Raw genomic sequence first — 20,939 nt, 5'->3', positions numbered from 1 at the left:
GGTGGCCTTCCTTGTCACGGGATGTGCGTTCTTTTGTGCAGTCCTGTGGGACTTGTGCTCGGGCCAAGCCTTGCTGTTCTCGTGCCAGTGGGTTGCTTTTGCCTTTGCCTGTCCCGAAGAGGCCCTGGACGCATATTTCCATGGATTTTATTTCTGATCTTCCTGTCTCTCAAAGGATGTCCGTCATCTGGGTGATTTGTGATCGGTTTTCTAAGATGGTCCATTTGGTACCCTTGCCTAAATTGCCTTCCTCCTCTGATTTGGTTCCATTATTTTTTCAGCATGTGGTTCGTTTGCATGGCATTCCGGAGAACATTGTGTCTGACAGAGGTTCCCAGTTTGTTTCTAGGTTTTGGCGGTCCTTTTGTGCTAAGATGGGCATTGATTTGTCTTTTTCTTCAGCGTTCCATCCTCAGACAAATGGCCAAACCGAACGAACCAATCAGACCTTGGAAACCTATCTGAGATGCTTTGTTTCTGCTGATCAGGATGATTGGGTGAACTTCTTGCCATTGGCCGAGTTCGCCCTTAATAATCGGGCTAGTTCGGCCACTTTGGTTTCGCCTTTTTGTTGTAATTCTTGTTTTCATCCTCGTTTTTCTTCAGGGCAGGTTGAGCCTTCTGACTGTCCTGGTGTGGATTCTGTGGTGGACAGGTTACAGCAAATTTGGACTCACGTGGTGGACAATTTGACGTTGTCTCAGGAGAAGGCGCAACGTTTTGCTAACCGCCGTCGCTGTGTTGGTCCCCGACTTCGTGTTGGGGATTTGGTTTGGTTGACTTCTCGTTATGTCCCTATGAAGGTTTCTTCTCCTAAGTTTATGCCTCGTTTCATTGGTCCTTATAAGATTTCTGAAATTATCAATCCTGTGTCGTTTTGTTTGGCCCTTCCAGCTTCTTTTGCCATCCATAATGTGTTCCATAGGTCGTTGTTGCGGAGATATGTGGCGCCTATGGTTCCTTCCGTTGATCCTCCTGCTCCGGTGTTGGTTGAGGGGGAGTTGGAGTATGTGGTGGAGAAGATTTTGGATTCTCGTATTTCGAGACGGAAGCTTCAGTATCTGGTTAAATGGAAGGGTTATGGTCAGGAGGATAATTCCTGGGTTGTTGCCTCCGATGTCCACGCTGCCGATTTGGTTCGTGCCTTTCATTTGGCTCGTCCTGATCGGCCTGGGGGCTCTGGTGAGGGTTCGGTGACCCCTCCTCAAGTGGGGGGTACTGTTGTGAATTCCGTTCTCGGGCTCCCTCCTGTGGTCGCGAATGGTACTTTGGTGAGTTCCGTCCTTGGACACCCTCTGGTGGCTTTGAGTGGAATTGCTGATCTTTGAGGTTGGCTTTCTCAGCTGCCCTTGCTTATTGCTTCTGCTGGCTTCCCTATTTAACTCTGCTCAGGTCGTTAGTTCATGCCAGCTGTCAATGTCTCAGTACTGGTTCAGATCTCTCTTGGATTTCTCAGATGACCTGTCTACTCCAGCAGAAGCTAAGTCCCTGCTAGTTCATTTGCTGTTCATTGGTTTTTGAATATATTTCTCAGTACATGCTATGTTTCTAGTCCAGCTTGCTATTATGATATTTCCTTGCTAGCTGGAAGCTCTGGGGGTGCAGAGCTGCACCTCCACACCGTGAGTCGGTGTGGAGGTCTTTTTGCACACTCTGCGTGGTTTTTGTAGTTTTTTATTACTGACCGCATAGTTCCCTTTCCTATCCTCTGTCTATCTAGAGAAGATTCAGCCTCCTTTGCTAAAATCTGTTTCATTCCTGTGTTTGTCACTTCCCTCTTAACTCACAGTCAATATTTGTGGGGGGCTACCTTTACTTTGGGGAATTTCTCTGAGGCAAGGTAGGCTGCTATTTCTATCTTTAGGGGTAGTTAGCTCTTAGGCTGTGAAGAGGCATCTAGGGAGAGTTAGGCATGCTCCACGGCTATTTCTAGTGTGTGTGATAGGATTAGGGATTGCGGTCAGTAGAGTTACCACCTCCACAGAGCTTGTCCCAGGTTTTCCGTTTTGACCATCAGGTCATTCTGGGTGCTCCTAACCACCAGGTCATAACAGTGGAATATGAGCCATGCATTCAGGGGGGGGGGGAATATGAGCCATGCATTCAGGGGGGAATATGAGCCATGCATTCAGGGGGGAATATGAGCCATGCATTCAGGGGGGGGGGAATATGAGCCTTGCATTCAGGGGGGGGGGAATATGAGCCATGCATTCAGGGGGGAATATGAGCCATGCATACAGGGGGGAGAATATGAGCCTTGCATTTGGGGGGGGAATATGAGCCATGCATACAGGAGGGAATATGAGCCATGCATTCAGGGGGGAATATGAGCCATGCATTCAGGGGGGAATATGAGCCATGCATACAGGGGGGGAATATGAGCCATGCATACAGGAGGGGGAATAGGAGCCATGCATTCGGGGGGGGGGGAATGAGCCATGCATACAGGAGGGGGGAATATGAGCCATGCATTCAGGGGGGAATATGAGCCATGCATACGGGGGGGGATATGAGCCATGCATACAGGAGGGGGAATATGAGCCATGCATTCGCGGGGGAATATGAGCCATGCATACAGGAGGGGGAATATGAGCCATGCATACAGGGGGGGGGATATGAGCCATGCATACAGGGGGGGGAATATGAGCCATGCATTCGGGGGGGAATATGAGCCATGCATACAGGGGGGGATATGAGCCATGCATTCGGGGGGGGGGTATATGAGCCATGCATACAAGAGGGGGAATATGAGCCATGCATACAGGGGGGAGACTATGAGCCATGCATTCAGGGGGGGGGAATGTGAGCCATGCATTCGGGGGGGGGGGGAATATGAGCCATGCATTCAGGTGGGGGGAGAATATGAGCCATGCATTCAGGAAGGGGGGGAATATGCTGTGAATTCTGTTCTCGAACTCCCTCCGGTGGTTATGAATGGTACTTCGGTGAGTTCTGTCCATGGACTCCCTCTGGTGGCTGTGAGTGGAGCTGCTGGCTCTGAGGTTCCTTCCTCAGCTGACTTCGTTTAGTTCTAGGCTGCTGCTCTATTTAACTCCACTTAGATCGTTACTTGATGCCAGCTGTCAATGTTCTAGTACTGGTTCAGTTCTCTCTTGGATCTTTCAGATGACCTGTCTACTCCAGCAAAAGCTAAGTCCCTGCTAGCTTATTTGTTTACCACTGTTTTTCTTGTCCAGCTTGCTATTATGATTTTGCCCGGCTAGCTGGAAGCTCTGGGATGCAGAGTGGCACCTCCACGCCGTGAGTCGGTGCGGGGGTCTCTTTTGCACTCTCTGCATGGTTTTTTGGTAGTTTTTTTATGCTGACCGCAAAGATACCTTTTCTATCCTCAGTCTGTTTAGTTAAGTCTGGCCTCCTTTGCTGAAACCTATTTAATTCCTGTGTTTGTGACTTCCATCTTAACTCACAGTCAATATTTGTGGGGGGCTGCTTATTTCTTTGGGGAATTTCTCTGAGGCAAGTTAGGCTTTATTTTCTATCTTTAGGGGTAGTTAGCTCTTAGGCTGTGAAGAGGCGTCTAGGCAGAGTCAGGTACGCTCCACGGCTATTTCTAGTTGTTTGTGATAGGATTAGGGGTTGCGGTCAGCAGAGCTCCCACTTTCCAGAGCTTGTCCTGTATTTCTAGTTTGCTCATCAGGTCATTCCTAGTGCTCCTAACCACCAGGTCATCATAACAGGAATATGAGTCATGCATTCGGGGGGGAATATGAGCCATGCATACAGGAGGGGGAATATGAGCCATGCATACAGGAGGGGGAATATGAGCCATGCATACAGGAGAGGGGATATGAGCCATGTATATGGGATGGGAGGGAGATGAGCCATGCATACGGGGGGGGGGGGAATATGAGCCATGCATACAGGAGTGAGGGGGATCATGTGGGATCATTATACAGTATGGAGAACTGTTATGATCCTTAGTGGTTGAGGATCACAAATTACTCCAGCTAAGTAACAAACATAGGACAAGCTCTAGGGAGGTGGCAAACTGGACTGACCGCAAATCTGAACCTATCCAAACACACTAGAAGTAGCCGGTGAACGTGCCTAAAAATCCTAGACGTCTCAAGCCAGCCTGAGGAACTAACTACCCCTAGAGAGAAAGAAAGACCTCTCTTGCCTCCAGAGAAATAATCCCCAAAGATATAGAAGCCCCCAACAAATAATAACGGTGAGGTAAGAGGAAGGCACATACAGAGGGGTGAAAGCAGATTAAGCAAATGAGGCCCACTAATACTAGATAGCAGAAAATAGAAAAGAGAATCTATGCGGTCAGTAAAAAACCCTTACAAAATATCCACTCTGAGATTTCAAGAACCCCCGCACCAACTAACGGTGTGGGGGGAGAAACTCAGTCCCCTAGAGCAACCAGCAAGGGAGGAAATCACATTTTAGCAAACTGGACAAGAAACATGATGAATGCTGATAATCAAAAAATGAACAAACAAAAACTTAGCTTGTCTTGGAGAGACTGGGAGCAAGGTAGTCACAAGGAATCTGAAGAGCACTGAATACATTGATAGCAGGCAAGGAACTGAGTATCCAGGTGAGCTAAATAGGAAACCAACCAAGGATAACGAACCAGCTGATGCAGCCAACCTGCAGAAAGACAACACTACACAGTACCGCTTGTGACCACTAGAGGGAGCCCAAAAATAGAGTTCACAACAGTACCCCCACCTTGAGGAGGGGTCACCGAACCCTCATCAAGACCCCCAGGGCGATCAGGATGAGCCGCGTGGAAGGCACGAACCAAATCGGCCGCATGAACATCAGAGGCGACAACCCAGGAATTATCCTCCTGACCATAGCACTTCCACTTAACCAAATACTGAAGCCTCCATCTAGAGATACGAGAATCCAAAATCTTCTCCACCACGTACTCCAATTCGCCCTCGACCAGCACCGGAGCAGGAGGCTCAACAGAAGGAACCACAGGTACCACATACCTCCGCAACAAAGACCTATGGAACACATTATGAATGGCAAACGATGCTGGGAGATCCAAACGAAAAGACACCGGGTTAAGGATTTCCAAGATCTTATAAGGACTAATGAAACGAGGCTTGAATTTAGGAGAGGAGACCTTCATAGGAACATACCGAGAAGACAGCCACACCAAATCCCCAACACGAAGTCGGGGACCCACACCGCGGCGGCGGTTGGCAAAGCGCTGAGCCTTCTCCTGTGACAACCTCAAATTGTCCACCACATGGTTCCAAATCTGCTGCAACCTATCCACCACAGAATCCACCCCAGGACAGTCAGAAGGCTCAACCTGACCCAAGGAAAAACGAGGATGGAAACCAGAATTGCAGAAAAAAGGCGAAACCAAAGTAGCAGAACTAGCCCAATTATTAAGGGCAAACTCGGCCAATGGCAAAAAAGTCACCCAATCATCCTGATCAGCAGAAACAAAACATCTCAAATAAGTTTCCAACGTCTGATTAGTTCGCTCGGTTTGGCCATTAGTCTGAGGATGGAAGGCCGACGAAAAAGACAAATCAATGCCCATCTTAGCACAAAAAGTCCGCCAAAACCTGGACACAAACTGGGATCCTCTATCAGACACAATATTTTCAGGAATGCCGTGCAAGCGAACCATATTCTGAAAAAATAGAGGAACCAAATCGGAGGAGGAAGGCAACTTAGGCAAGGGCACCAAATGGACCATCTTGGAAAAACGATCACACACCACCCAGATGACAGACATTTTCTGAGATACTGGAAGATCCGAAATAAAATCCATGGAAATGTGCGTCCAAGGCCTTTTCGGGACAGGCAAAGGCAAAAGCAAACCGCTGGCACGAGAACAGCAAGGCTTAGCCCGAGCACAAATCCCACAAGACTGCACAAAGGAACGCACATCCCGCGACAAGGAAGGCCACCAGAAGGACCTAGCCACCAAATCTCTGGTACCAAAAATCCCAGGATGACCCGCCAACACTGAAGAATGAACCTCGGAAATAACTCTGCTGGTCCATTTATCCGGGACAAACAGTCTCTCTGGTGGACAACGGTCAGGTCTATCCGCCTTAAATTTCTGCAGCACTCGTCGCAAATCTGGGGAAATGGCAGACAAAATCACTCCTCTCTGAGAATACCAGCCGGCTCAGAAACTCACGGAGAGTCAGGCACAAAACTCCTAGAAAGTGCATCAGCTTTCACGTTCTTTGAACCAGGCAGGTATGAGACCACGAAGTTGAAACGGGAGAAAAACAACGACCAACGAGCCTGTCTAGGATTCAGGCTCTTGGCAGATTCGAGGTAAATCAGATTTTTGTGATCAGTCAAGACCACCACACGATGTTTAGCTCCTTCGAGCTAATGTCGCCACTCCTCAAATGCCCACTTCATAGCCAACAACTCCCGATTACCAACATCATAATTCCGCTCGGCAGGCGAAAATTTTCTTGAAAAGAAAGCACATGGCTTCATCACAGAGCCATCAGAGCTTCTCTGCGACAAAACAGCCCCTGCTCCAATCTCAGAAGCATCAACCTCGACCTGGAAGGGGAGAGAGACATCTGGCTGACATAAGACTGGGGCTGAAGAAAACCGGTGCTTCAGCTCCCGAAAGGCCTCCACGGCCGCAGGAGACCAATTAGTCACATCAGAACCCTTCTTGGTCAAATCCGTCAAAGGTTTAACCACGCTAGAAAAATTAGCGATGAAACAACGGTAAAAATTAGCAAAACCCAAGAACTTCTGAAGACTCTTAACAGACGTGGGCTGAGTCCAGTCATGAATAGCCTGGACCTTGACTGAGTCCATCTCCACAGTAGAAGGAGAAAAAATAAAACCCAAAAAGGAGACCTTCTGTACTCCGAAGAGGCATTTTGAGCCCTTCACAAATAAAGCATTAGCACGCAGGACCTGAAACACCATCCTGACCTGCTTCACATGGGACTCCCAATCATCAGAAAAGACCAAAATGTCATCCAGATAAACAATCATAAATTTATCCAGATATTCTCGGAAGATGTCATGCATGAAGGACTGAAACACAGAAGGAGCATTAGAGAGTCCAAAAGGCATCACCAAGTACTCAAAATGGCCTTCGGGCGTATTAAATGCTGTTTTCCATTCATCTCCCTGCTTAATGCGCACAAGGTTATACGCACCACGGAGATCTATCTTGGTGAACCAACTGGCACCCTTAATCCGAGCAAACAAATCAGACAATAGTGGCAAAGGATACTGAAATTTGACTGTGATTTTATTCAGAAGACGATAATCTATACAAGGTCTCAAAGAACCGTCCTTCTTGGCCACAAAAAAGAATCCTGCACCAAGAGGGGAAGAGGATGGGCGAATATGTCCCTTCTCCAAAGACTCCTTTATATAATTCCGCATCGCGGCATGCTCTGGTATAGACAAATTAAAAAGTCGTCCCTTAGGGAATTTACTACCAGGAATTAAATTTATAGCACAGTCACAATCCCTATGAGGGGGCAGGGCACTGGACCTCGGCTCATCAAATACATCCTGGTAGTCAGACAAAAACTCAGGGACCTCAGAAGGAGTGGAAGACGCAATAGACACCAACGGAGTATCGCCATGAATTCCCTGACAACCCCAACTTGACACAGACATAGCTTTCCAATCTAAAACTGGATTATGAGCCTGCAGCCATGGCAGACCCAAAACGACAACATCATGCAAATTATGCAGAACAAGAAAGCGAATCACCTCCTGATGTACGGGAGTCATGCACATGGTCATTTGCGTCCAATACTGAGGCTTATTCTCAGCCAATGGCGTAGCATCAATTCCCCTCAGAGGAATAGGAAATTCCAAAGGCTCCAGGACAAAAACCACAGCGCCTGGCAAACGACAAATCCATCAGATTCAGGGCAGCACCCGAATCCACAAAAGCCATAACCGAGTAGGACGACAAAGAACAAATCAAAGTAACAGACAAAATAAATTTAGGCTGTATAGTACCAATGGTGACAGGTTTAGCGATTTTTTTTAAGCGTTTAGAGCATGCTGAGATAACATGAGTAGAATCACCACAGTAAAAGCACAACCCATTTTGACGTCTATGACTTTGTCGCTCAATTCTGGTCAGAGTTCGGTCACATTGCATAGACTCAGGTCTCTGTTCAGAAAATACCGCCAAAGGATGAGCAAATTTGCGCTCCCGCAAACGCCGATCAACCTGAATGGCTAAAGCCATAGAATCACTCAGACTTGTAGGGGTGGGAAACCCCACCATAACATTCTTAACGGCCTCAGAAAGACCTTCTCTGAAATTTGCAGCCAGGGCACAGTCATTCCATTGAGTAAGCACCGACCATTTCCGAAATTTTTGACAATACACCTCTGCTTCATCCTGACCTTGAGAGATAGCCAGCAAAGCTTTTTCTGCCTGATTCTCAAGATTAGGCTCCTCATAAAGCAGTCCAAGAGCCAGAAAAAATGCATCTACATTAAGCAATGCAGGATCTCCTGGCGCCAGAGAGAAAGCCCAATCCTGAGGGTCGCCACGCAACAAGGAGATAACAATCTTAACTTGCTGAGCGGAATCACCAGAGGAACGAGGTCTCAGAGATAGAAATAACTTACAATTATTCTTAAAATTTAGAAACCTAGATCTATCTCCAGAAAACAACTCAGGAATGGGTATCTTTGGTTCTGACATAGGGCTATGAATAACAAAATCCTGAATACTTTGCACCCGTGCAGTAAGATGATCCACACTAGAAGTCAGAGTCTGAACATTCATGTCTGCAGCTGAGCTCAAAACCACCCAGAGTTCAAGGGGATGAAAGAAGCTAAACAGACTGCAGCAAAGGAAAAGCGGGAGGAAAAAAAAAAAAAAAAGTACTCAGGTCTTCTTTTTATCCCACTTCGGCGATGCATTAAACACTTTTTGGCCTGCTATACTGTTATGATCCTTAGTGGTTGAGGATCACAAATTACTCCAGCTAAGTAACAAACATAGGACAAGCTCTAGGGAGGTGGCAAACTGGACTGACCGCAAATCTGAACCTATCCAAACACACTAGAAGTAGCCGGTGAACGTGCCTAAAAATCCTAGACGTCTCAAGCCAGCCTGAGGAACTAACTACCCCTAGAGAGAAAGAAAGACCTCTCTTGCCTCCAGAGAAATAATCCCCAAAGATATAGAAGCCCCCAACAAATAATAACGGTGAGGTAAGAGGAAGGCACATACAGAGGGGTGAAAGCAGATTAAGCAAATGAGGCCCACTAATACTAGATAGCAGAAAATAGAAAAGAGAATCTATGCGGTCAGTAAAAAACCCTTACAAAATATCCACTCTGAGATTTCAAGAACCCCCGCACCAACTAACGGTGTGGGGGGAGAAACTCAGTCCCCTAGAGCAACCAGCAAGGGAGGAAATCACATTTTAGCAAACTGGACAAGAAACATGATGAATGCTGATAATCAAAAAATGAACAAACAAAAACTTAGCTTGTCTTGGAGAGACTGGGAGCAAGGTAGTCACAAGGAATCTGAAGAGCACTGAATACATTGATAGCAGGCAAGGAACTGAGTATCCAGGTGAGCTAAATAGGAAACCAACCAAGGATAACGAACCAGCTGATGCAGCCAACCTGCAGAAAGACAACACTACACAGTACCGCTTGTGACCACTAGAGGGAGCCCAAAAATAGAGTTCACAACAGTACCCCCACCTTGAGGAGGGGTCACCGAACCCTCATCAAGACCCCCAGGGCGATCAGGATGAGCCGCGTGGAAGGCACGAACCAAATCGGCCGCATGAACATCAGAGGCGACAACCCAGGAATTATCCTCCTGACCATAGCACTTCCACTTAACCAAATACTGAAGCCTCCATCTAGAGATACGAGAATCCAAAATCTTCTCCACCACGTACTCCAATTCGCCCTCGACCAGCACCGGAGCAGGAGGCTCAACAGAAGGAACCACAGGTACCACATACCTCCGCAACAAAGACCTATGGAACACATTATGAATGGCAAACGATGCTGGGAGATCCAAACGAAAAGACACCGGGTTAAGGATTTCCAAGATCTTATAAGGACTAATGAAACGAGGCTTGAATTTAGGAGAGGAGACCTTCATAGGAACATACCGAGAAGACAGCCACACCAAATCCCCAACACGAAGTCGGGGACCCACACCGCGGCGGCGGTTGGCAAAGCGCTGAGCCTTCTCCTGTGACAACCTCAAATTGTCCACCACATGGTTCCAAATCTGCTGCAACCTATCCACCACAGAATCCACCCCAGGACAGTCAGAAGGCTCAACCTGACCCAAGGAAAAACGAGGATGGAAACCAGAATTGCAGAAAAAAGGCGAAACCAAAGTAGCAGAACTAGCCCGATTATTAAGGGCAAACTCGGCCAATGGCAAAAAAGTCACCCAATCATCCTGATCAGCAGAAACAAAACATCTCAAATAAGTTTCCAACGTCTGATTAGTTCGCTCGGTTTGGCCATTAGTCTGAGGATGGAAGGCCGACGAAAAAGACAAATCAATGCCCATCTTAGCACAAAAAGTCCGCCAAAACCTGGACACAAACTGGGATCCTCTATCAGACACAATATTTTCAGGAATGCCGTGCAAGCGAACCATATTCTGAAAAAATAGAGGAACCAAATCGGAGGAGGAAGGCAACTTAGGCAAGGGCACCAAATGGACCATCTTGGAAAAACGATCACACACCACCCAGATGACAGACATTTTCTGAGATACTGGAAGATCCGAAATAAAATCCATGGAAATGTGCGTCCAAGGCCTTTTCGGGACAGGCAAAGGCAAAAGCAAACCGCTGGCACGAGAACAGCAAGGCTTAGCCCGAGCACAAATCCCACAAGACTGCACAAAGGAACGCACATCCCGCGACAAGGAAGGCCACCAGAAGGACCTAGCCACCAAATCTCTGGTACCAAAAATCCCAGGATGACCCGCCAACACTGAAGAATGAACCTCGGAAATAACTCTGCTGGTCCATTTATCCGGGACAAACAGTCTCTCTGGTGGACAACGGTCAGGTCTATCCGCCTTAAATTTCTGCAGCACTCGTCGCAAATCTGGGGAAATGGCAGACAAAATCACTCCTCTCTGAGAATACCAGCCGGCTCAGAAACTCACGGAGAGTCAGGCACAAAACTCCTAGAAAGTGCATCAGCTTTCACGTTCTTTGAACCAGGCAGGTATGAGACCACGAAGTTGAAACGGGAGAAAAACAACGACCAACGAGCCTGTCTAGGATTCAGGCGCTTGGCAGATTCGAGGTAAATCAGATTTTTGTGATCAGTCAAGACCACCACACGATGTTTAGCTCCTTCGAGCTAATGTCGCCACTCCTCAAATGCCCACTTCATAGCCAACAACTCCCGATTACCAACATCATAATTCCGCTCGGCAGGCGAAAATTTTCTTGAAAAGAAAGCACATGGCTTCATCACAGAGCCATCAGAGCTTCTCTGCGACAAAACAGCCCCTGCTCCAATCTCAGAAGCATCAACCTCGACCTGGAAGGGGAGAGAGACATCTGGCTGACATAAGACTGGGGCTGAAGAAAACCGGTGCTTCAGCTCCCGAAAGGCCTCCACGGCCGCAGGAGACCAATTAGTCACATCAGAACCCTTCTTGGTCAAATCCGTCAAAGGTTTAACCACGCTAGAAAAATTAGCGATGAAACAACGGTAAAAATTAGCAAAACCCAAGAACTTCTGAAGACTCTTAACAGACGTGGGCTGAGTCCAGTCATGAATAGCCTGGACCTTGACTGAGTCCATCTCCACAGTAGAAGGAGAAAAAATAAAACCCAAAAAGGAGACCTTCTGTACTCCGAAGAGGCATTTTGAGCCCTTCACAAATAAAGCATTAGCACGCAGGACCTGAAACACCATCCTGACCTGCTTCACATGGGACTCCCAATCATCAGAAAAGACCAAAATGTCATCCAGATAAACAATCATAAATTTATCCAGATATTCTCGGAAGATGTCATGCATGAAGGACTGAAACACAGAAGGAGCATTAGAGAGTCCAAAAGGCATCACCAAGTACTCAAAATGGCCTTCGGGCGTATTAAATGCTGTTTTCCATTCATCTCCCTGCTTAATGCGCACAAGGTTATACGCACCACGGAGATCTATCTTGGTGAACCAACTGGCACCCTTAATCCGAGCAAACAAATCAGACAATAGTGGCAAAGGATACTGAAATTTGACTGTGATTTTATTCAGAAGACGATAATCTATACAAGGTCTCAAAGAACCGTCCTTCTTGGCCACAAAAAAGAATCCTGCACCAAGAGGGGAAGAGGATGGGCGAATATGTCCCTTCTCCAAAGACTCCTTTATATAATTCCGCATCGCGGCATGCTCTGGTATAGACAAATTAAAAAGTCGTCCCTTAGGGAATTTACTACCAGGAATTAAATTTATAGCACAGTCACAATCCCTATGAGGGGGCAGGGCACTGGACCTCGGCTCATCAAATACATCCTGGTAGTCAGACAAAAACTCAGGGACCTCAGAAGGAGTGGAAGACGCAATAGACACCAACGGAGTATCGCCATGAATTCCCTGACAACCCCAACTTGACACAGACATAGCTTTCCAATCTAAAACTGGATTATGAGCCTGCAGCCATGGCAGACCCAAAACGACAACATCATGCAAATTATGCAGAACAAGAAAGCGAATCACCTCCTGATGTACGGGAGTCATGCACATGGTCATTTGCGTCCAATACTGAGGCTTATTCTCAGCCAATGGCGTAGCATCAATTCCCCTCAGAGGAATAGGAAATTCCAAAGGCTCCAGGACAAAAACCACAGCGCCTGGCAAACGACAAATCCATCAGATTCAGGGCAGCACCCGAATCCACAAAAGCCATAACCGAGTAGGACGACAAAGAACAAATCAAAGTAACAGACAAAATAAATTTAGGCTGTATAGTACCAATGGTGACAGGTTTAGCGATTTTTTTTAAGCGTTTAGAGCATGCTGAGATAACATGAGTAGAATCACCACAGTAAAAGCACAACCCATTTTGACGTCTATGACTTTGTCGCTCAATTCTGGTCAGAGTTCGGTCACATTGCATAGACTCAGGTCTCTGTTCAGAAAATACCGCCAAAGGATGAGCAAATTTGCGCTCCCGCAAACGCCGATCAACCTGAATGGCTAAAGCCATAGAATCACTCAGACTTGTAGGGGTGGGAAACCCCACCATAACATTCTTAACGGCCTCAGAAAGACCTTCTCTGAAATTTGCAGCCAGGGCACAGTCATTCCATTGAGTAAGCACCGACCATTTCCGAAATTTTTGACAATACACCTCTGCTTCATCCTGACCTTGAGAGATAGCCAGCAAAGCTTTTTCTGCCTGATTCTCAAGATTAGGCTCCTCATAAAGCAGTCCAAGAGCCAGAAAAAATGCATCTACATTAAGCAATGCAGGATCTCCTGGCGCCAGAGAGAAAGCCCAATCCTGAGGGTCGCCACGCAACAAGGAGATAACAATCTTAACTTGCTGAGCGGAATCACCAGAGGAACGAGGTCTCAGAGATAGAAATAACTTACAATTATTCTTAAAATTTAGAAACCTAGATCTATCTCCAGAAAACAACTCAGGAATGGGTATCTTTGGTTCTGACATAGGGCTATGAATAACAAAATCCTGAATACTTTGCACCCGTGCAGTAAGATGATCCACACTAGAAGTCAGAGTCTGAACATTCATGTCTGCAGCTGAGCTCAAAACCACCCAGAGTTCAAGGGGATGAAAGAAGCTAAACAGACTGCAGCAAAGGAAAAGCGGGAGGAAAAAAAAATAAAAAAGTACTCAGGTCTTCTTTTTATCCCACTTCGGCGATGCATTAAACACTTTTTGGCCTGCTATACTGTTATGATCCTTAGTGGTTGAGGATCACAAATTACTCCAGCTAAGTAACAAACATAGGACAAGCTCTAGGGAGGTGGCAAACTGGACTGACCGCAAATCTGAACCTATCCAAACACACTAGAAGTAGCCGGTGAACGTGCCTAAAAATCCTAGACGTCTCAAGCCAGCCTGAGGAACTAACTACCCCTAGAGAGAAAGAAAGACCTCTCTTGCCTCCAGAGAAATAATCCCCAAAGATATAGAAGCCCCCAACAAATAATAATGGTGAGGTAAGAGGAAGGCACATACACAGGGGTGAAAGCAGATTAAGCAAATGAGGCCCACTAACACTAGATAGCAGAAAATAGAAAAGAGAATCTATGCGGTCAGTAAAAAACCCTTACAAAATATCCACTCTGAAATTTCAAGAACCCCCGCACCAACTAACGGTGTGGGGGGAGAAACTCAGTCCCCTAGAGCAACCAGCAAGGGAGGAAATCACATTTTAGCAAACTGGACAAGAAACATGATGAATGCTGATAATCAAAAAATGAACAAACAAAAACTTAACTTGTCTTGGAGAGACTGGGAGCAAGGTAGTCACAAGGAATCTGAAGAGCACTGAATACATTGATAGCAGGCAAGGAACTGAGTATCCAGGTGAGCTAAATAGGAAACCAACCAAGGATAACGAACCAGCTGATGCAGCCAACCTGCAGAAAGACAACACTACACAGTACCGCTTGTGACCACTAGAGGGAGCCCAAAAATAGAGTTCACAACAGAGAACTGTGTGGCCATTATACAGTATGGAGCATCATGTGTGGCCGTTATACAGTATGGAGCATCATGTGTGGCCAATGGCCATTATACAGTATGGAGCATCATGTGTGGTCATTATACAGTATGGAGCATCATGTGTGGCCATTATACAGTATTGAGCATCATGTGGGATCATTATACAGTATGGAGAACTGTGTGTGGCCGTTATACAGTATGGAGCACTATGTGTGACCATTATACAGTATGGAGCACTGTGTGGCCATTATACAGTATGGAGCATCATGTGTGGCCATTATACAGTATGGAGCATCATGTGTGGCCATTATACACTATGGAGCATCATGTGTGGCCATTATACAGTATTGAGCATCATGTGCAGCCATTATACACTATGGAGCATCATGTGTGGCCATAATACAGTATTGAGCATCATGTGTGGCCATAATACAGTATGGAGCACTGTGTGGCCATTATACAGTATGGAGCACTGTGTGGCCATTATACAGTATGGAGCACTGTGTGTGGCCATTATACAGTATGGAGCACTGTGTGTGGCCATTTTACAGTATGGAGCATCATGTGGGGTCAATATACAGTATGGAGCACTGTGTCACTGTGTGGCCATATTTTTTTTTGTTTATAATCATTGTATATAAAACTGTGATCAGCAGTGCTAAATGGGTGTGGTTGGGACGTGGATATGGGTGTGACTAATTATGAATGGGTGTGGTCAGAGGCGTGGCCTAAAATTTGAAGCGGCGTGCAAACTTTTTCCCTCTTTCACATCTTCAAAAGTTGGGAGGTATGCAACAGAGCAGCTCTTCCTCTTCCCGGCTGCTCTGTAGACATGGTGTGACTGCCGATGTCATGCTGATTGACAGCCAGCTCACTGCAGATAGGCAGTGGGGATCCAGCTGTCAATCAGCATGACATTGGCAGTCACGTCCTGTCAACAGAGCAGCCCGGAATAGGAAAATATGCTGCTCTGTCGACGTGATGACAGCGGAAGCAGCAACATCGACAAAAGGATTGACATGTGACCGCTCTTTGCTGCCAGACAGGGAGGTAGCAACAAATCGCCCGTTAGTTCTTAGGCCCACAGTAAAAAACTAATATAATCCTGAATAACCCCTTTAAAGCTGCACATAAACTTTAGATAATAACTGGCCAATATCAACCTCTCCCGACTCCTCCATTCCCATATTTGCTCGGCCGATCGTTTGTGTGTTCAGTAAGCCTTGGACTTATCTCGTCAGACTCATCTGCCTGATGTATGAAAGGATCCGCCGTATTAATACAAGCTGATAATCCTAACCTCCTGATGGGCCCCATCGAATGTGCATGGAAGCCATAAAGGATATATAACACAGCAGCACAGATTTTTTTTATTGCTCATTTGCTTCCTAAAATGAAAATACAAAAGGGAACCTTGTCAGAAACTTTAACCCCACCCGAATCACTAAATATGACTTTGCAGCCCTAAAAAGATGATCCAGTCGATCAATTATGACCTTCAGCAGAAAGAAATCATGTTTTTAAATTCAGCCCGGAACCACATTGGGGTGTGACGATGCACTTACACCTTCTCAGCGTCCGTTGTCTTCCTAAACTAGCCGCCCCCTTCACCTGGATGATTGACAAGTCATTGGCGGTGCACCAGAGTAAATGACCTGTCAATCAGCCATGGAACTGGTGCTGTTAATTCAGGAATACAGCAGCGACTGAGCAGCTGTAAGTGCATCGTTGCACCCCAATGAACTTCCAGACTGAACTTCAAAACACGATTTCTCATTGTGGAAGCAGAACTTTTGGGTAATAAAGGAATTAACAGGCTTATATCTTAAAGGGCAATACAATCATATTAATGGTTTGGGGTGTGTAAAAGCCTCAGACAGGTTCCTTTTAAACAACTTTTTAAATGGTCATTGAAATTTTTTTTTACTGCTTTTGTGCTGCAGTCCTTTACTTATCTGAGTGTTCTGAAAAAAATGTTACAAATCCATCAGAGCTCCCGCTACCTGTTCTGAAAGCTCTTGCTGCTCTTTACCTCCCTTCTCTTAAAGACAGCAACAGGAAGAAGTCAAGGGGAGTTGTACACAGATCTCCAGAGTGGAGAGGGCAATGCATGTACAGTTACACGGAGGGCAGAGAAGACAGGTTATACAAAAAGAGGAAAGAACCTGTGCCAACATATGAGCTAATGAAGATTGCAGCTCCCTGGATACACAAAGAGCTCACATCCAGCCTATATTACTGGTAGAGACGCTCCCATAGGCCACGTTCACACTATTGGTATTTGATCAGTATTTTACATCAGAATTTGTAAGCCAAAACCAGGAGAGGAAATATCAGAGAAAAAGAATAATAGAAACATGTCATCACTTCTGGATTTATCACCCACTCCTGGTTTTGGCTTACAAATACTGATGTGAAATACTGATAGTGTAAATGTAGCCATCCGAGAAATATCTGAAACCTGCAAACTGCACTAACAGCGGGTCATAAAATTAAGGAAGGACTGGAGTTTGCAGATTGAAACTTAACATGTGTAAAAATCATTTTTCCATGCTAACGGTATCTATAGACTTTAAACAATCTGCAACTAAGTGAAATGAAACGAAATCTATAAGATGAAGTAAGCTCTCTTGTGGATCTATGTCAAAATTCAGAACACCTTTTTTTGTTCATATGAATGATAAAATCACTTACTGAATGGTGACGAAATCCTTCAGATGATCACTTACTCCCACCAGCTTGCAGAAATTAATTGTATATGATGCATTTGTCAAGGTGATTCTTTTCTTATATGTCTTACCTACATCAAGGTCCTGAAAAGCAGGTTAAGAATAAAAAGGCACATGAGTTTACTCAATCTAAGAGCACAGCATTAATCCTACAGGTTAATCGGCTGGTACAAGTAATGCTAAAGTGAAGCTGGTTCACAAGATAAAGTGTTTTCATTTTGTGCAGCATATTTACCTGGCTCTCACGCTGCTAGTGGGGATCTCACCGAGATCACCGCAGTTCAGCCCTTCTGGGAACGGAGCCTCAGTGACCGGACGTAACCTCAATTACGTCACCAGCTGTCACTGAGGATGTGCTCGCAGCCGCTCAGTCACCAGTGGTTCTCAGCCTGGACGGTCACATCTTGGCACCGTCCAGGTGTAAAACTGTTTATCCCTCAGACATGGATTACGGCGTAGTACAGAACGACAGACAGGTATGGTATATTGTTGTTTTTTTTATTTTAGTTTTTTTTACAGTAGATCGAAGGCTTGGGTGGAATTAGGCGAGGTCGTAAGTATGGTTTAATTAAGATTATTCAATGAGTTTTTGTCTGTCTTTCAATTAAAGGACTTTATTCTGGCTGTGTCTTTATTTACCATATAACGCCTCTCCATTACTAGGCCGTGGGCTTGATGTCACTTGACAATACAAAGGTGACATCAACCCCACAAATATTCCCACTTTCCACCACTATAGGGCAGGTGGGACGAGCCGTGCAAAGCGCCAGAATTGGTAGCCGAACCCGAATGGTAACACGGACTTCCTAGTGAAGTCTGTGTTCGGTGTCCGTGCTCGAACAGTAGGTGTTCGGTACGGACCCCGAACTTTACTGTTCCGGTTCGCTCATCTTTAATCCGAATATCAGATCAAACTCGGGCATGCAGCAATTTGTTTTCCAGGACATGTTCCCCTCATAGGCTAACATTGGTCCGAGTGTGATCTGATGCTTTATCGGATCGCACTCGGACCGATAATGGTTGTCTGCACGAGCCCTTAATGGGAAACTAACCTTAAAGTATATCATCTTTGGCTTGCTGTAAAATGGGCAGCCTTTAAATTCAAGTCCTGAGACAACTTGCTTTTCAACAATACCAAGACGGAGCTTCTTTAAGGTTTCACTCATGATTTCTTTTTCCATCTTACTGCCCCCTTTAGGCTTACTGTCCATGTCATCACGCGGTACCTAAGTAAACAAGAATTTGTATCAGAAAGAAAATCAATAGGTTATCAATTTAAGATCATCCTGTGAGTATGAATGTACATAAAATACTTCATAAATATACTGTAACATGTAAAGTCTGTAATATTTATTGGTAATCATGCTATTCTTAAATTTTATGAACAGTGTCATATTGTTACTCACCTATCCTAGAAAAAGAGAAATGGTGATCCAAGTGCGTCACCCTCAATACAGGACACATGGAGCAAATGATTGTATCTGCTCACCTGCCTGGGTTGTGACCTGGCACCACTCTGTATTTGTAAAAACGTATTCAAACCAAACAGGAAAAAGAGCGGTGATTCCTTGGCACGGCCACAGATAGAAGACAAGGGTGTACCCTTAGAATGTAAGTCCGCAAGGACAGGGTCCTTTCCCCTCTGTACCAGTCTGTCATTGTAAATTTGTTTACCGTAAATGATATCTATAACTCTGTATGTAATCCCTTCTCATGTACAGCACCATGGAATTAATGGTGCTATATAAATAAATAATAATAATATAATAATAATGTTCTCTGGATCCTTATATCATATCATATATTCATTCATGCGACGCATTTCAATGTCGGGTTGATCCCTTCACAAGGGGAAAATGTGAATATCACCGGCGTCTTCCTGAAGCAGACTGAGAGTCTATAAACACCCAGGTCCATGTGTGTCAATTAGAGCCAAAGGGAGGTTGCCACTGGGTCCAAAAGTAATTAAGAAGGCATATGCAGAGCCAAACGTAGAGACCTTCTGTAGCCAGATGCAGAGTGACTGTCTGTAGCATCTGACACACCCATGACAACTTCACTCTGTGGCAGTGCCTGGGAATCACCGCTCTTTTTCCTGCTTTTTCTTTATAGTTCCAACTACTAGTGTTTATTTTCAAGCTCAGTCTAGCCAACCCACCTGTAGTTCACACCTAACCATGCAATCAAGTTTCCAAATTAACAACTTGTAATTGTTCTTGGCACTGATCAAACTTCAGCTTCTGATATCAATATAAGATATCACTGCAAGATAGTTTCCAGTGTGCCAAAATACTTCTGCTATTTAAGCGAGTCCCGTTTCTCTTCAAGCAAGTTTGCCAATAATTCACTGCTATCCTGTGTTTTTTAATCATTTGCTTGGTACCAGTTGTGCTATAAACCAAAACTCTGCAAACAGGTCATCTATTACTCCGGTTTATAACCACAACTTTAAGAGCAACAACCAATTGCCATTACATGACTGCTATCCTGCTATTAATCATTTGTCTGCTGCTAGTTTTGGATTGCCTGTGCATCTGATGTTGCCATATGTGTTCTCACATCTGGCTCTGCTTCACCCGATGCTTCCTGGTCTCTTTATCTGTATGCCATCCTACATACCCTGTTGTCCCCATCCTTCCTGATCCATGACATCATCCAGCAAGACCCACTCCTTTGCTGTATCGCAAAATGATCCTTGCTGCTCACCCTGACCTACTGCTTTGGGAATCCAACTCACCAGGTGAGAACTTAATACATATTACAAAATAAAAAAAGCTTTGGCATACCTGAGATACACAAGGTATACTAGTAATAACCCATAAAAAACGAGAGCTGATACAGTTATTTGAAAAAATAGACAAAATGAGATATGTAATTGCCTTGCTCGTTCAATAACTGCTGATATATAGGCCTGAAAAAAATCAATTAGAGCAGACTCATAGAATTTCAAATTGCTAGATGAAATAATTCGAAACACAGCACTCCTGTCATGCTCAGTTATGTATAGTAAACAAGTAAAGGACATTATATGATCTGTGGCTTTGCAGTCCATGCACGAAAACAAAACAGGAGACTATTGAGAGATCATAGTGTAGGCATGTACCCAGGTCGTTCTTCCAAGGGCAGTTGCTCCTGATCAAAGCTCAGAATAACACAAAAGTTCTTATGACATCAGAGACAGTTTTGGTCGACAACCCCCAGAGCCCTTCCGCCCAACTGCCCAGCCCTGCACCTCCAAAACCAACTTCTCCACCATTACAGAAGATCGGCTCTCCATTCTACTGGCATCTCACCACCTGTGCACTTGATCTGATCCCATCCCAATTCATCCCAAACCTCACCACAGTCTTCATCCCAACTCTAACCCATCTCTTCAACCTATCACTAACAACTGGTGTTTTCCCCTCAAGCTTTAAACATGCCTCAATCACACCTATCCTCAAAAAGCCCTCTCTTGACCCATCCTCTGTATCTAGCTATTGCCCTATATCACTTCTCCCCTATACCTCAAAACTACTGGAACAAAACGTCCA

General features: G+C 45.4%; 1 protein-coding gene across 4 annotated transcripts in view; it reads right to left on the bottom strand.

The window, feature by feature from the left end:
• The window catches only part of CFAP74 (cilia and flagella associated protein 74), a 153,126-nt gene that overhangs the window by 106,939 nt on the left and 25,248 nt on the right, over positions 1-20,939 (bottom strand). For all 4 annotated transcript variants that reach the window (XM_077250108.1, XM_077250109.1, XM_077250110.1 and 1 more), the window contains exons 13-14: positions 18,459-18,632; positions 17,372-17,490 (exon numbers count right to left, since the gene is read on the bottom strand). In XM_077250108.1, coding sequence (XP_077106223.1) covers positions 17,372-17,490; positions 18,459-18,632 — 293 coding nt within the window. The remainder of the gene's footprint in view (positions 1-17,371; positions 17,491-18,458; positions 18,633-20,939) is intronic.

The sequence above is a fragment of the Ranitomeya variabilis genome, chromosome 4 (genome assembly GCF_051348905.1).
Source record: "Ranitomeya variabilis isolate aRanVar5 chromosome 4, aRanVar5.hap1, whole genome shotgun sequence".
NCBI classification, from domain to species: Eukaryota; Metazoa; Chordata; class Amphibia; order Anura; family Dendrobatidae; genus Ranitomeya; species Ranitomeya variabilis.
Note: the sequence above shows the minus strand (reverse complement) of the source record. Positions and strands in the feature narration are given on the sequence as shown.